The sequence below is a fragment of the Maylandia zebra genome, linkage group LG22 (genome assembly GCF_041146795.1).
Source record: "Maylandia zebra isolate NMK-2024a linkage group LG22, Mzebra_GT3a, whole genome shotgun sequence".
In the NCBI taxonomy this organism is placed as follows: domain Eukaryota; kingdom Metazoa; phylum Chordata; class Actinopteri; order Cichliformes; family Cichlidae; genus Maylandia; species Maylandia zebra.
In genome coordinates, this window is record NC_135187.1 from 33932623 (window position 1) to 33948016 (window position 15394).

Here is a 15394-nt window from a genome sequence, read left to right on the forward strand (position 1 = left end):
ATATATATATATATATATATATATATATATATATATATATATATATATATATATATATATATATATATAATTCTTATATATACAAAATAAATAATAAATGAATAGAGTTAACCTCCTAGGACCCTGCATCCACATATGTGGACATCACATTTTGGGTTATTTAGACCAAAATATTGACTTTTGCTCTGTAATTATTGTTGGGGATTTTAACATCCATGTGGACAACCCTCAGGACAAAGGGACTAAAGACCTGAGTAACACTCTGGGCAACTTTGAGCTGACTCAGCATGTAACAGAGGCCACACATAATAGAGGACACACTCTTGACCTACTGATCTCCAAGAGCCTGAGCATTTCAAAGGTTACTGTGTATGATGTGGGCTTATCTGATCATTACTGTGTTTTCTTTGAAAGTAAAATCTCAGCCCACATAAATATATCAACAGCAGTGATCACAAAACGGTGTATAACTGAAGACAGTAGTGAGATCTTTAACCAGGTCTTCCCATTAACACCTGACCTGTCCAAAGGTTCAGTCAATGAGCTCGTCAATAGCTTTAATGCAAAAAATGTTAAATGTAATGGACACTATTGCTCCCATTAAGGTGAAGGTTATCTCTGGAAGGAAAAAGTCTCCATGGAGAAACTCCACACTAGTGAAAAACGAAAAAAGAGAGTGTAGGAAAGCTGAGCGCAGATGGAGAAAAACAAACCTCCAGGTTCATTATGACATCTATAAAGAGAAACTTCACAATTATAATTTACAACTGAGGAGTGCAAGAAGGTCCTACTTCTCTGACATAATCACTAAAAACAGCCATAATGCTCGGGTCTTATTTTCTATAGTTGACAGGCTAACAAACCCTCCTGTGCCAGTGGCAGCTGAACTTCATTCAACCATGGCCTGCAATGACTTTGCCAAATTCTTCACAGACAAAATCCAAAAGATTAGACAAGCAGTTGGCACATCAACAGCAGATCCAGGATATGTACTGTGTCCACCGAAAAACTGTTTAAACACCATCAAACAGTTTCACCCGATTAACAGCAAAGACCTGGAGGACATCTTAGGTCAACTGAACTCCTCCTCCTGCTGTTTAGATGTCCTGCCAACAAGTTTTTTCAAAAAGGTCTCAAAGACTTTAGAGTCAGACCTGTTACAGATCATCAACTTTTCTTTATTATCAGGTGTGTTTCCAGAACCACTAAAAACTGCTGTAATCAAACCTATACTGAAAAAGGACAATCTTGACAAGACACAAATGAACAACTACAGGCCGATCTCAAATCTCCCAGTTTTAAGTAAGATCATTGAAAAAGCAGTTTCTCAACAGCTCAGTTACTTCTTAAAACAGAATAACTGCTATGATGCCTTCCAGTCAGGTTTTAGACAGAACCACAGCACTGAAACCGCTCTGACCAAAGTGTTTAATGACATATGTCTGAATACAGACAGTGGAAAAATGTCAGTCTTAGTTTTACTGGATCTCAGTGCAGCATTTGATACAGTTGACCACAACATATTACTGAAACGACTGGAGAACTGGGCAGGTCTTTCAGGAACTGTACTAAACTGGTTCAAAACATACTTAGAAAACAGGAAATACTTTGTATCAATAGGTAACTTCACATCCGAGCAGACAAGTATCACATGTGGAGTTCCCCAAGGTTCCATCTTGGGACCCCCTCTGTTTAACATTTACATGCTCCCACTGGCACAGATTATAAAGAACAACAAAATAAACTACCACAGCTATGCAGATGACACACAAATATATATCACAATGTCACCAGGAGACCGAGGCCCTGTACAGGCTCTTGGTAAATGCATTGAGGAAATTAATGACTGGTTGTGCCACAATTTTCTCCAACTAAACAAAAACAAAACTGAGGTAATAGTCTTTGGCGCCAAAGAAAAACGATTACAGGTCACTAGAGAACTTCAATCCATACATCTAAAAACCACAAACCAGGCGAGAAATTTGGGTGTAGTGATGGATGCAGACCTAAACTTAGAAAAACACATTAAGACAATAACAAAATCAGCTTACTATCACCTCAAGAATATTTCAAGGATAAAAGATCTGATGTCTCAACAGGACCTGGAAAAACTAGTCCATGCATTCATTTTTAGTAGGCTTGATTACTGTAACAGCATCTTTACAGGTCTACCTAAAAAATCAGTCAGACAACTACAGCTCATTCAGAACTCTGCTGCTCGAGTCCTCACTAAGACCAAAGAAGTGGACCACATCAGTCCAGCTCTGAGGTCTTTACACTGGCTGCCTGTCCGTCAGAGGATAGACTTTAAAGTTCTGATGCTGGCCTATAAAGCTCTGAATGGTTTAGGACCAAAATACATCAGTGACCTCCTGACACAGTATGAACCTTCCAGATCCCTCAGGTCATCTGGATCCGGTCTTTTATCAGTTCCCGGAGTCAGAACCAGACACGGAGAAGCTACATTCAGCTTTTATGCTCCTTATATCTGGAACAAACTCCCAGAAAGCCTCAGATCAGCTGAAACACTCAGTTTATTTAAATCCAGGTTGAAGACTCACCTATTCTCAGCTGCATTTGAATAAAGCACCAAATCCACACTTTTAAGCTTAAATTTCAAAACTTACACTAACTACTGATCTTATCTATTTCTGATTTTATCTGTTTTGATTTTATATACTGTTTTGTTTGTTTGTTAATTAGTTAAGCTTAAATTTCAAAACTTACACTAACTACTGATTTTATCTACTGTTCTGATTTTATCTGTTTTGATTTTATATACTGTTTTGTTTGTTTGTTTGTTTGTTAAGTGGGATTAGAGCTCTGGGTAGCTCCCCAGCTGGGTCTAGACTGGGTCTAGAGAGTATTTTAAATTCAGGGAATTTAAAATAGAAAGTAACTCGTCCACAGAAGGACTGGTAGCTCCCCTTACGATAAGGGTTCAGATCGCGTGAACAGGTGTGGGATTAGAGCTCTGGGTAGCTCCCCAACTGGGTCTAGACTGGGTCTAGAGAGTACTTTAATGACATGGGCGACCGTGGCTCAGGGGGTTGGGAATCGCATCTGTAACCGGAAGGTCGCCGGTTCGATCCCTGGGCTCTCTGTCCTGGTCGTTGTGTCCTTGGGCAAGACACTTTACCCTTCCGCCTACTGGTGTTGGCCAGAGGGGCCGATGGCGCGATATGGCAGCCTCGCTTCTGTCAGTCTGCCCCAGGGCAGCTGTGGCTACAACTGTAGCTGCCTCCACCAGTGTATGAATGTTAGAGTGAATGAATAGTGGTATTGTAAAGCGCTTTGGGTGCCTTGAAAAGCGCTATATAAAATCCAATCCGTTATTATTATTATTATTATTAAATTCAGGGAATTTAAAATAGAAAGTAGCTCGTCCACAGAAGGACTGGTAGCTCCCCTTACGATAAGGGTTCAGATCGCGCGAACAGGTGTGAAATGTGTGTGTTTAGTTAGTTTGTTTGTTTGCTTGTTTTAATCAATTTTAAATCATACTTTTTATTTGTTTTTGTTTCTAATGTCTCTGTAAAGCACTTTGAATCACCTTGTTGTTGAATTGTGCTATACAAATAAATTTGCCTTGCCTTGCCTTGCCTACAAGGGCCTGATATCCACTTATGAGGGTGTTATACTGCCACTGTTCTATCAAAATTCTAACAAATATCCTCATTTGTGGCTCTCATTTTTCTTAGAAACAAAAATCAGGTAAAAAAAAAAAAAACATTTGATAATTCTTTGTTTTTACATTCATCGGGCCCCAATATGCCCAAATATTAAATATTAAATTAATATTAAATTAAAAATGCATGCTCTGGAAGAGTTCAGGTGTTAGGAGGTTAAACATTATTTAAAAATTGAGGTTTATGTATCATATTTACTATATTTACCACCCTAATTCCCCACAATGCTTGCTTTTGGTGCAGTGCCACCAGAGGTCCTGATGATAATGAGCCTCCAATACTGATTTTCAGCCTTGTCCCTTTCACAAAGAGGATTCTCCAGATTGGTGAATTTTAATATTATTTACTGTGGATGATGACATATTGATAGTCTTTAGAGTATTACATTGTGGAGCATTATTCTGAAACTGTTCCACAATTTGTAGACACGTTTTTTGCAGTCTAGCTAACCTTTGTTTCTTCTGAAACACTGCCTTTGTAAGATGCTCTTTTATTACCCAATCATCTTACTGACCTGAACCCAATTAACCAAATTAGCTGCAGAATGTGCCTGATACTAAATTTATTTAGTAACACATAAAACCAAACATTTATCTGGAACTTGTTACAGTTTTGTTTTTATAAGTGGTGAATATCTTTTCATATTGGAAAATAACAATAACAACAAAAAAGATTACCTACAGCACTGCGTACCACTAAAACTGACAGCTGAAATGGAGGTGACAGCACATGCCCAGTTATGTGCACTAACACCAAAGGGGGATGCAGTTTGCTATTGCCATACAAAATGGAAGAGCATGCACATTGCATTCATGAGGGAGATGGAAGTTACACCTCTAATGTTGTTTTGAACACAGATATGTTTCACCTACCTACTTTCTTTGTCATCTCTTGAGATCGTTTTCTTCCAAACAAGGTGAATTATAATGGGGGCTAATTTGCTATCAGTCATGAATAGGGATGGGTACCGGTATCCGGTGCCATTATGGGACCGGTTCTGACATAAACAGTAGTAACCAGACCGAAAAGCAGAGCACATTTCGGTGCTTTATTTCGGTGCTTTTTTTCCTGAGAGTCATACACTTTGGATTCTAGCCAATCATTTTACCTTTCTGAGGATAGTAGGCGGGCCCAGGTACATACGTTCTTTTAGAGCAGAGCTACAGATTAAAAAGTCTGGCTGTACTTCACAGCAAAAGATGCAAACTCAGCAGCCTGCAACAAGTGCTTTAAGGTGATGCTGTGCAAAGGAGGTAACACCTCGAATCTGATTAAACACCTGGTGACGCATAGCGTTTTTTTAAAAGCCGAGAAATGCACAGTATTCCATAGCTTGCTGCGAGACCTCACAACGTGCACATCTACTGCGGGTGTGTTGCCTGTTATCGGACCCGGAGTTAGCAACATCCCCCAAGAACCTGAAGAGGAGAGTCCTGGCCCCTAGCCCTGCCAGTGTAGCAGAAATGATGAGGATGATGATGGCAGCAGCAGCCGTTTTTCTCTGCGTGAGTAGCTTAATGTTGTTCGTGTGTAATTTACGTTGAGTAGGCTAACCACGTTATTACATTAATGCACGTAAGGTGAACTAGCAAACACCATCGTAGTTACATGCGGCTGTCTTCTTGTTTGATGGCAGATACTCCCTTCACCCTGGCCAAAAAGGCTAAAATGACCAAAGAAAAAGTGGAAAACAGCTAAACATGAGAGGTTTTTAGACAAAATTGGTGTTTTTTCCATTGATTAAGCACTGCTTCCAGCCAAGAGTGATACCATATATGTTCTATAGCTGCAGAAAAGGCAAACATTGTTATCTTTTTACAAAAAAACAGCTAAACATGAGAGGTTTTTGGACAAAGTGTGTGTTCTCCACTCTTTAAACACCGGTTCGAGCACCGGTTCGAGCACCGTTTAAGCACCGGCACCGTTTCAAAAGTACCGGTTTGGTACTGGTATCGGATAAAACCTAAATGATACCCATCCCTAGTCATGAATAATAAATGTGCTCAGTGTCATTCGTAGCTCCTTAGGGTGTAAAGTGTAACTTTTAGACAACAAGGTCATCCAAGTGGCCTCTCTCTGGTATGACAAACCTTCAAGGGAGGGCTTGTTGTATATGTTGTATTTTTGCAGTCATGCATATTCAAGTGAGGGACATCTGTAAGTTGCCAGATGCTTTCAGCAAGTGGACTTGTTACGTAATGCAGTCATGATGGGCAGTCACCCTAAGGGACATGTCTAGTTGCTCTCCTTCCCTTGCTGTCCGTCCTGTCCTTATAATTGGTTGGTGCCAAAGGTAGCTGTGGTGGTGACATGACAGAATTAGGCCTCCTTACTGTGAGTTTGTTGTAGATTGGTTCTTACGTGTCTTTGTGTTCCAGCAATGGGTATTGTACGAGACATACAGGTTTTCCCCTTGTTCCTCATGTTTGTCTCTTTCTTCTGCAAATTCTTTCTTCATAATCCATCCTGATTCATTAGTTTCTTATCTATATAAATCTGTCTAACCTGTCATTTTTCTCTCTTCTCTCTCTCACTTTTATTTTCAAGTGTTTGTTCATCTCCATACTTCCTCTTCATTCTTTCAGTCTCTTTGACAATCACTGGCTTTCTCACATAATGTAATTGTAACCGTTATGGAGCCAATTGTCATGGTAACATACTATCCTGATTCTACCATCAAGGGGCAGGGAGAGGTCTTAATGTAGGAGAACACATTTCCCAAAGGACACACACACACACACACACACACACACACACACACACACACACACACACACACACACACACACAGGTAGATTATCTCCCTTCAGCAAACACACCCACTCACTTGCACAGTGCATAGTCTTTATGAGTTATGATCCTGGCTCCCTACAGTTTAGTCTTTTTACTGCAGAATGTGTATTTACAAGGCATTGCACAGAGGGTGAAAAATGCTTCCTAAAACTTTAACACGAAAACAGAGCTAAAATGAAGCAGTGCTTACAATGTAAAATGCTAATGTGGCAGACAGTTTCTTAAAGTGTATATACACACACACACACACACAAACACAGTAGCTATATTTGAATACAGTGTCAGCGAGCGACATCTCTGTTTTGACTAATTGCATTTTACTTATGTGACAAGAGATCGCCCCATGCAAATATCACCAAAGGTGGAAGAGAAAAGATATTATAGGCGCTGATGTGAAATGTCTGTTTTAACCAAAAAAATATGAAAACAAAAAACGCAAAGGAAAGACACAACACCAGCAGCACCTTAATAAAATGTCATCCTCATCCTCCTCACCGCAAGCCTCATCTCGTGAACTCAAGTCAAAACTCGAACACACAGAAACACATAAACATACCTATTTATTCCTGATGATGTTGCAGTTATTTATTGTCACCAGAATAGACATGCTATGAGAGCTAGCATTACACCAGCTAATGTTAGGATTTTGTGTCCTAAAAATCACACTTTGTTAACAGTTTGATTGCATTCTTACATCATATCAGGGTGTAGTCACTAAGTCTTAAGAAGCAAGTAAGTTATTACCACTCAATTACCAAAGTAAAAACCCCTTAATATGCAAGTAATATCATGGTAGCAACAGTGGTTACAGTTGAATAATATTACACTTTTTCACACATTTGTTTATTGCCCAGCTTGAAGGCATATGTGGAAAGACCAGACCCCACACACACAGTGTGCACGGAATGTCTCTTTATTCCTTTTTGCCACACAGCAGTGTATTTCCACAGGTTTGACAAACATGCATGTCCCACTACTGCTCCTCCCCAGCACACGTCTGAAGCCTCCTTCCTCTCCACTCCAGCGTCACTAAAACAGTAGAGAGCTTGTCAGCGCATCACCACAACCTGTCCACTCACCTGCCTGGCACCGCCTCTTGAGCTCACTCTTCCACCTCTCCCCTGCAGCTGAACCAGGGACCACATCCTGGCCACAGTCCATAGTTCATATTCCTTGTCTGTACTGGCAGAGAAGAACTAGCCAACTTAGGGACAGAAAAAATGGTTCTTTAGTTAACCAGCTCAGAAACAAAGCTGACGCAGGCTCAGGCAGAAAAACTGTCTCTTGCTGAGGAAAGGATTGCTGACAATGAGAACCCCGTTTCCACCTCGAAGAAGGAACATCTTTGGAGCCGGTGCAGCAGGTGCTTCCAATGAGCAGTGTGGAATCATTGATCCAGAGTAGAGAGTAGAGAGCGAGGGACACAAAACGAGCATGAGGGACACAGGGAGAGAGAACGGGACAGACACAGAAACACAGACACACGGACACAGAAAGAGAGTGGGACAAACAGAACATGAAACGGAACAAAACTCAAAGAACTAAGAACTAGCACCAGGGCTCTCAAAACTGAACATAATAATCCCCTAATTCCCTAAAACATGAACAAGACCAAACAATGCAAAACACGTAATACAAAATGCCCAAACAAACTCAAAACAATAGGTCAAAACTCAGGACTGTGACAATAACTACAATTAAAAATGTATATTTATATGTATCTCTGGAGGTCTCCACCGGGTTGGTTAACTTTTCAGTTGCTGATAAGTCTACCTACGTCTGACAATTTCAATAAATCTGTTTCCAGTAGCGATTCCCTGGCTGCAGCTGATAGCAGGGGTACTCTGAACCTTTGAAAGTCCTGAAAGCCAAAAAAACCCCTTCATGCTAAATATTAGGTCCGAGTCAAACAAAACTTTCCAACAATGCTTTATCATTGCCAGTTGTCATTTAAAACCAGCCTATTCTTGTGACTTGTAGCCATAAGGTGCAAACAGTCCTTATTTGCTGTTGTTATATTTTTCTAATAACATTCTACTATACTAACTAGTAACATGTGAAAAAACTATTCTGTTTTCGAGGGGTTGTCTTGTTATTACCTTTCCAGTGCATCTTTTGTTACTGTGATTTGGACCAAATCAGGTGAATTGGATTCATAATGTTACTTTGCAAATCTGGGAAAGGACTCATGAACAACGTGGAAATCAGTTAATAAAAAAATAATCCAGACATTTAGTCCAGAGCTGCATTTCTGTACCTATTAGTGCTGGTTGCAATGTGAATGGTAAATTAACCTTGCCAATGGGGCCACATATTATGTGGCTGTGTGTGACTCACTACTAACATTAATGGCTCTTGGAGGATGGGCTTTGCTAGACACTAAACTGACAGGAGACCAAACACTGGCATGCATTTAGCATTTCTGCTCTGCTAATTAGTTTCCCCTTGAGCCCACTTGCTCATGTCCTTTGTTGCCTAAAGTGTTCTTAACCTTCATGTTTTGTGTGTCTGTTAGGCTCTGGACCTCCTGCAGACCAGACAGTGGTCATTGAAGAGTTTCGCTACCTGTCTCAGAAGCTCTTTGTGTCTGTGTCTGTCTTTGCTGGGTTGGGAATCCTTCTGGGAATTGTCTGCCTCACTTTCAATATTTACAACAGCAACGTCAGGTACAAAAACTCAACTCTACTTTCACTTTGTACTAATTATATAAACAATAGAGCAAATACATTTTTTGTTATGCAAGAGGCGAGATACTACCCACGCAAGAGCTATGCAGAAATGGTGATGCTGAGGAAGAACCAAAACATTTAGAAAGCTTTTTGAGTCATTTGAAACAAGTAAACAAGGACTGACTGAGAGTTACTTTGTTTTGAGCTGCAGTAAAAATAAATCAGCTAAATCTTTTGTTAATATTCTATGATATGACACAAATTAAATGTCATATCATAGAATATTCTATAAGTACTCTACAAGTAGTCATAGAAAGGGTAACATCATTGGAGACAGTGTGCATTGTGTTGCAAAGAATCATTTTCGCTGTCTGTGTCAGCATTTAGTTCAAACCTTTATGAGGTTTCGTTACTGCTCAAAGCACCAGAGGGTTCACTTTTTATTGACTATGAGTATTCTAGTGGAATACATCACAAATTCCACTGAAGGCCATGCATTCTTTGGTTTGTGGTGAAATGCATTTTAAAAGTAATCATCCCAATACATACACTATGTTTCTACTTGCTTCTTTAAAATAACTGTTGGTGCTGTTGCTCCAGGTACATTCAGAACTCTCAGCCCTACCTTAACAACATGACAGCAGTAGGCTGCATGATGTCTCTGGCTGCTGTCTTTCCTCTGGGTATTGATGGCCTTCATGTCCACAGGAAGCAGTTTCCTATCATCTGCCAGGTACACTTTTAAAGTTGCATCTAACACAATGATTTAGCTAAAGACTTTTAACACTGATGATTAATTTCCTAGTGCTAATTAGAATTATCGTTCTTTACTGAACGGCAACTACAAAATTCAGAAAATGAGTGGCAGGTGGATAACACAGGACAGCAGGAGTGGAGCAGAGCAGGTTAGCATGGTAAGGCATAGGCTGACAATCAGAAGTAGGGCTGGGCGATATGGCCTAAAATCCATATCACGGGATAATTTGAAGCATGTGCGGTAACGATATATATCGCGATATATTATTTTCTTCTGTATAACGTATTTTCCACACTTAAAATCCTTTAATTTTCTCAAAAATCGAGAGTGTGCCTTATGTATGAATTTTGGTTGTGCTTACTGACCTCGAACCAATCTGTTAAAATCTGTTAAAAAATGTTCTAATACAACTTTGGTAAGCCGCACTGCTTGATGGATTGTCAGAGCATTACGGCTGCCGTAGTGAGGAGCTTCGCGGAGTAATCTGGGTCCAAAACTCCTTCCGCTTCAAGTCCCAAAGTCAAACGAACACTGAGACTTAAAAATGGAGTTAGAAGTTAACAGGAAGTTAGCTCGCTAGTTTCCACCGAAACATGACATACCATGTTCTGACTGAGAGATTTCTGAAACTAATTAAAACGTACAGCTCTGCTACCACTTCCAATATAAATGAAGACAGAAAACTAAACAGCAGTGGCGTTTGCAGGGTTACTGAAGTTCGACTACCTGGTATATAATGTTGTGCTACGTGATTGCTAGCGACACAGCTATGTTAGCATAACATTAGCACAGTGAAGCTGGAGGATGAACGCCAATTTTTTTTCCACTCGATAAAAGTTAACGTGAGGGATTCTGGTGGTCAGGGACAAATGCAATCGCATAGCAGGATGCTATACACGGGCCAAACGTCAGTCAGGAGAACAACTGAGATTATTCATCCACAATACAAGGTTAGTTATTAATATACTGCAACAACATGGGAATAGAGCAGCTGCAAGAGAATTCAACATTAATGAATCAATGTTACGGAAGTGGAGGAAGCGCAGTTTTTGGCTTTCCCATATTTCTAAAGTGCTTCATCTCTTTGCTATGACTGTCGACTGGCATAATTTGCAGATGATAATGGTTGTAACCGCTGCGATGCTTTCGACCAAACAGGCGCAGCTTGATGACATCATCAACATGCGCTATCGCGATGGAGCGATATAGTCAAAATCTCTATCGTTGGCCAAATTTATATCGTTTCTATCGTATATCGTTTATATCGCCCACCCCTAATCAGAAGGCAGACAGAGTAACAGTAAGTTTGTCAATGGGAAACTGAAGCAGAAGTAGCTAGGAGAGACACAACTATGACGGCTAAGACAATATGGTGGTGCCCTCCTGTACCATCCAGGGCTTGATGAGGTTATTCAGAGCAGGTGGGAGGACAACTCAAGCAGAAGGATTCGGCCAATAGGTTGACCCTAGGAACCCAGAACTCCACCTAAAAAGTGAAAGATTCTCATAAGAAGTGAGAGAGGAACAGAAAAAAAATAGCATACCCAGATCATGACACCAGTTAGACTTGGAAGTAGAGCAGGGCGATATGACCAAAAATATTTATCACGATATACATTTGAAAATTTGCGATAATGATATAACTGACGATATAATTGGCACTAGAAAAATTACTTTACAACTCCACAACTTTATTAGTGCAAAAAAACCCATCAATGTATTTTCATTTAAACAAGCAGCTGTTTTTTATGTGCATTAAAGTTATATAAAATGTAACAGTGCAAATGCAAATTCTTTGTTGACAGTTTAACCAAAAGGCATTTCCAGTGGAAACTGGCCGACATATCCTCAGCATAACCATGTAAAATATCCACAAAACTTAAAAAGAGGTTATACACACACAATACGGTAACATTATGTTGAAGCACAGTACGTATCACTCCGCGAGGCTCCGCCTACGATAGCCGTGATGCTCCGACAATCCATCAAGCGGTGCGGCTTCGTAGCTCAGCAAAGTCGTACTGAAACATTTGACAGATTTTCGAGCGCCGTGTACATAAAATAGTTTCCAGGTCAGTAAACACAACCAGAATTCATACATAAGGCACACGGGATTATAAGGGGCACTGTCGAGTTTCAGAAAAATCAAAGGATCGATTTTAAGTATGCCGTATTTTCCAAACAACACAGTAATAACGACGGCCCGCTAGCATGCTCTACCAAAAATAGTGCTTTGTTGTGTATCTGATGGACAAAGGCTAAACCAGTTCCACACCACTGAAGTTGCAGCATTTTTACAAACCAGTTCTGCTTCATCCGTTTCATTTAACGATCCACTTTCGCTCTCCTGATTCTGCGTCGCCGCCATGTGCGTATGTAAACAAAGGCACTGCTCTTGTGTGTTTTACCCATATTCTATCGCTATATTTCATTTTCCTATCGTTGCCCAAAATTACACCGGTATTACCATGAACGGTATGATATAGCCCAGCCCTACTTGGCTGGTTGTTGTATAAATGAATTGGCCTTGACAAATTCTGTATCAACGGGACAAAAAGATAAAGCAACTAATTGTTCTGTATTTTGAAGTCTTCAAACTATTTCAGATTTCTTTAAGTGGAATGAAAAACAGATATTATCCTATAGTAAAACATTGTTACTCCTTCCTCCCTGATGAGACTTTGACTTAAACTTTTACTCTTCCTTGTGATGTCAGTTGTCTGACTTATTCTGCCCATAGCAGGCAGGTCACCACTGCTCTATCACAGAGGGTTGTGTACAGGATTGACAGCCTCACAGAGGGTTTTTGTCATTTCAAACTCAAACAGGGCTTAATGATGAAGAATGACTGAAGAGCTTATTTGATTCATCTACTTGATATATTAACCAATGTAATCTTAAAACCTTTCATGTCTCTTCTTCTCCACTAGTTTCGCCTGTGGCTGCTTGGCCTGGGTTTCAGTCTTGCATATGGCAGCATGTTCACCAAGATCTGGTGGGTTCACACTGTCTTCACAAAGAAGGATGAAAAGAAGGATAAGAAGAAGGTAAATGAGACAGGGAGTTGAAACTTTACATTTGACAGCTCTTTGAATTTGAATTATGGGACTTTATGCAGTTTGTTGAAAAACTAAATACACTTGTACAATACTAAGAGCATTCCAGTGTTCTACTGTAAAGTCAAATGGGAAGCTGCCTGTTGACCACAAATCTTGGCTGTAACCGCACAATTTGCACAAGATTTACTCATTTGCGCATGGAAACATTCAGGGTAAAACTGTCAGACTCATAACACCACCTAAATTTGTTCTTAACCACCATATGTCTTTTTAGTTAATCAGATTCATTGCAAGTCCACAAGCACATGTTCCCTTCCTGCAATCGTTATATTGTCTGCATACCGTCACACCACTTCTCTAAATCTCTATATCTCTGGAAACATATTTGTCTCCAGTTTAAGCTGAGAAAGTGGAAAAGTCTGCATTGCCAAGGCAAAGAAAGCAAAGCGATTCTGACTGCAGGAATTGAAATAATAGTGTGGAAGAAGTAAGCTAGCAATGTTTCCATGGGACTAATTACCATTAACATTACCATTACCCCCCCCCCCCCCAAATAAAGGCTGAAATAACAAGTGTGTTTAATATTATATTGCTGCTCAGTTATTAAAGAGAAAATATTGTGTGTTATTTAAAAGTGTGACTTTTAAATAACACACATACTGTGACTATAGTAGAAACAGAGATTAGGGAAAGGATTCTGGGCTTGTTTTTTTTCCCATTAATAGTGTACAGACCCCTGAAATCCCAGTATGGATGTAGTTGCAGACAAAGTAAAGTTTAACTAGTTAATCTTAGAAATAGGAAGAAGAAACCCTAAACATAACTTACACATAGTAGACATAAAGAACAAGATTTATTCTTCAGTTAATTTAAAATATATATATTAATACCATCCTTTTCTTGACCTTTTCATAAAATGAAACTTTATTTTCTAATGAAAATGTCACAATGGACCGAACAGACTCAGGCGCAGACACAGCTCTGAAAACAAGAGTTCACGAGTTTATTTACAATTTTCACCAAGGTTCAGAATATATACAAGGTGTGGGATGGGATGGAGGGTCCAAGGCTCCGAGGGATGAGGGAAAGGGAATCCACACATCTCCTTCAGCAATCTCATGTCCACACTTCCTCCGCTCACACACACTCCTCTTCTGCCACTCACACTTTCGCCTCTTACGCTCCAGCTCACACTGCCGCACTCAGGGATCTAGGAACAAGGTTCACAAACTGGTCCTGGTCCGTTTTCTATATACAGAAACGAGTATTAATACAAGCCACAAATACACAGCGACCAAAAATTAGATTAAGATGGGGCTGCACAAACTCAGGTTGTTCAACAGCTCTGCTATGAGACGCTCACGGCCTCAAATAGTGGCCAAGGAGACAGGACTAATAAGCAGCAGGAAGTGGCAATCAGAGCAGGTGTGTGGGCCAAAGGCAGGAGCCCAATAATGAGCTCCGCCCAGGCAGGCAGGAGACAGCGAGGAGAAGAGAAACCAATAAGCATGACCTGCCAAATGCATCCATGATTCTGTTTGTTTGTTTTTGTTTTGTTTTTTGTTGTTTTTAAAATGGTCTGTCTCATAGCATCACATTTATATGAGAGAAAATCGCATCCAAGACTAAGGTTAGGTTGAGCAATCTTGGTTTATTCAAAAAACAGTTAATTTGGTTATAGGACACGAATTCTGGGACAGACACTTACTACCACAATCCGTTTCCATTGAACGGATTTAGGGATGGTTTAATGGAGTGGTGCATTCAATTTCCTGGAGAGTTAATCTGAGAAGTTAGCTGCACTATGCTCTACACTGGAAGGCCGCTGGCAATTGCCGTCTAATAAACAAACATGCTTGTATTAGATTCTGTAGAAATACATGGAAATGTGAGAGTCTATTTTAAGTTAATAGAAAGTGTAAATAATATTTCAAGTAGTGGCAGCTCAACAGCTCTAAATGTAAAACAAAGAAAAAGAGTATCATCAGTATGGTCCCTTTGTCTCTTCCCCTGCCATGACTAAGTGCTTAGAGGGTAGATTGAATTGGCCTCAGTTAATGATGGATTATTGTTTTCACATCCAGTTTGGTCTAGTCTACTTATGGCTTCATAAATCCCTCTCTCACAAAATCAAAAAGAGAGGATTTATGTGTTTTTCTGATCCCTCATCATCCTGCTTTAGTGATCACCACTACTCTCTTTCCCAGCAGCACCTGGAACCATGGAAACTCTATGCGACTGTTGGCGTTCTGCTTGGCATCGACATCCTGTCCCTCATGATCTGGCAGATTGTTGATCCTTTGCACATCACAGTGGAGGTATGAGCATTTTCATTTTTGGTTTAGTTGTAACAGTTTTTTGTGAGTACCCATGTAGATAACTTTGCTTTAGTTGTAAACATTTGTTTTCTTTGTTTTCATAAGACTC

At 40.0% G+C, this 15394-nt stretch overlaps 1 protein-coding gene across 3 annotated transcripts in view; it reads left to right on the top strand.

Annotated features, from left to right (window-relative positions):
* The window catches only part of gabbr1b (gamma-aminobutyric acid (GABA) B receptor, 1b), a 127259-nt gene that overhangs the window by 71483 nt on the left and 40382 nt on the right, over positions 1-15394 (top strand). For 2 of the 3 annotated variants that reach the window (XR_013095155.1, XM_076879120.1), the window contains exons 10-13: positions 8998-9148; positions 9752-9884; positions 12839-12955; positions 15175-15285. Coding sequence is in view for 2 of the 3 variants with exons in the window: in XM_076879120.1 (XP_076735235.1) it covers positions 8998-9148; positions 9752-9884; positions 12839-12955; positions 15175-15285 (512 nt within the window). In the remaining variant the exon portion in view is untranslated. The remainder of the gene's footprint in view (positions 1-8997; positions 9149-9751; positions 9885-12838; positions 12956-15174; positions 15286-15394) is intronic. The other variant, XM_076879121.1, reaches the window with a different exon arrangement.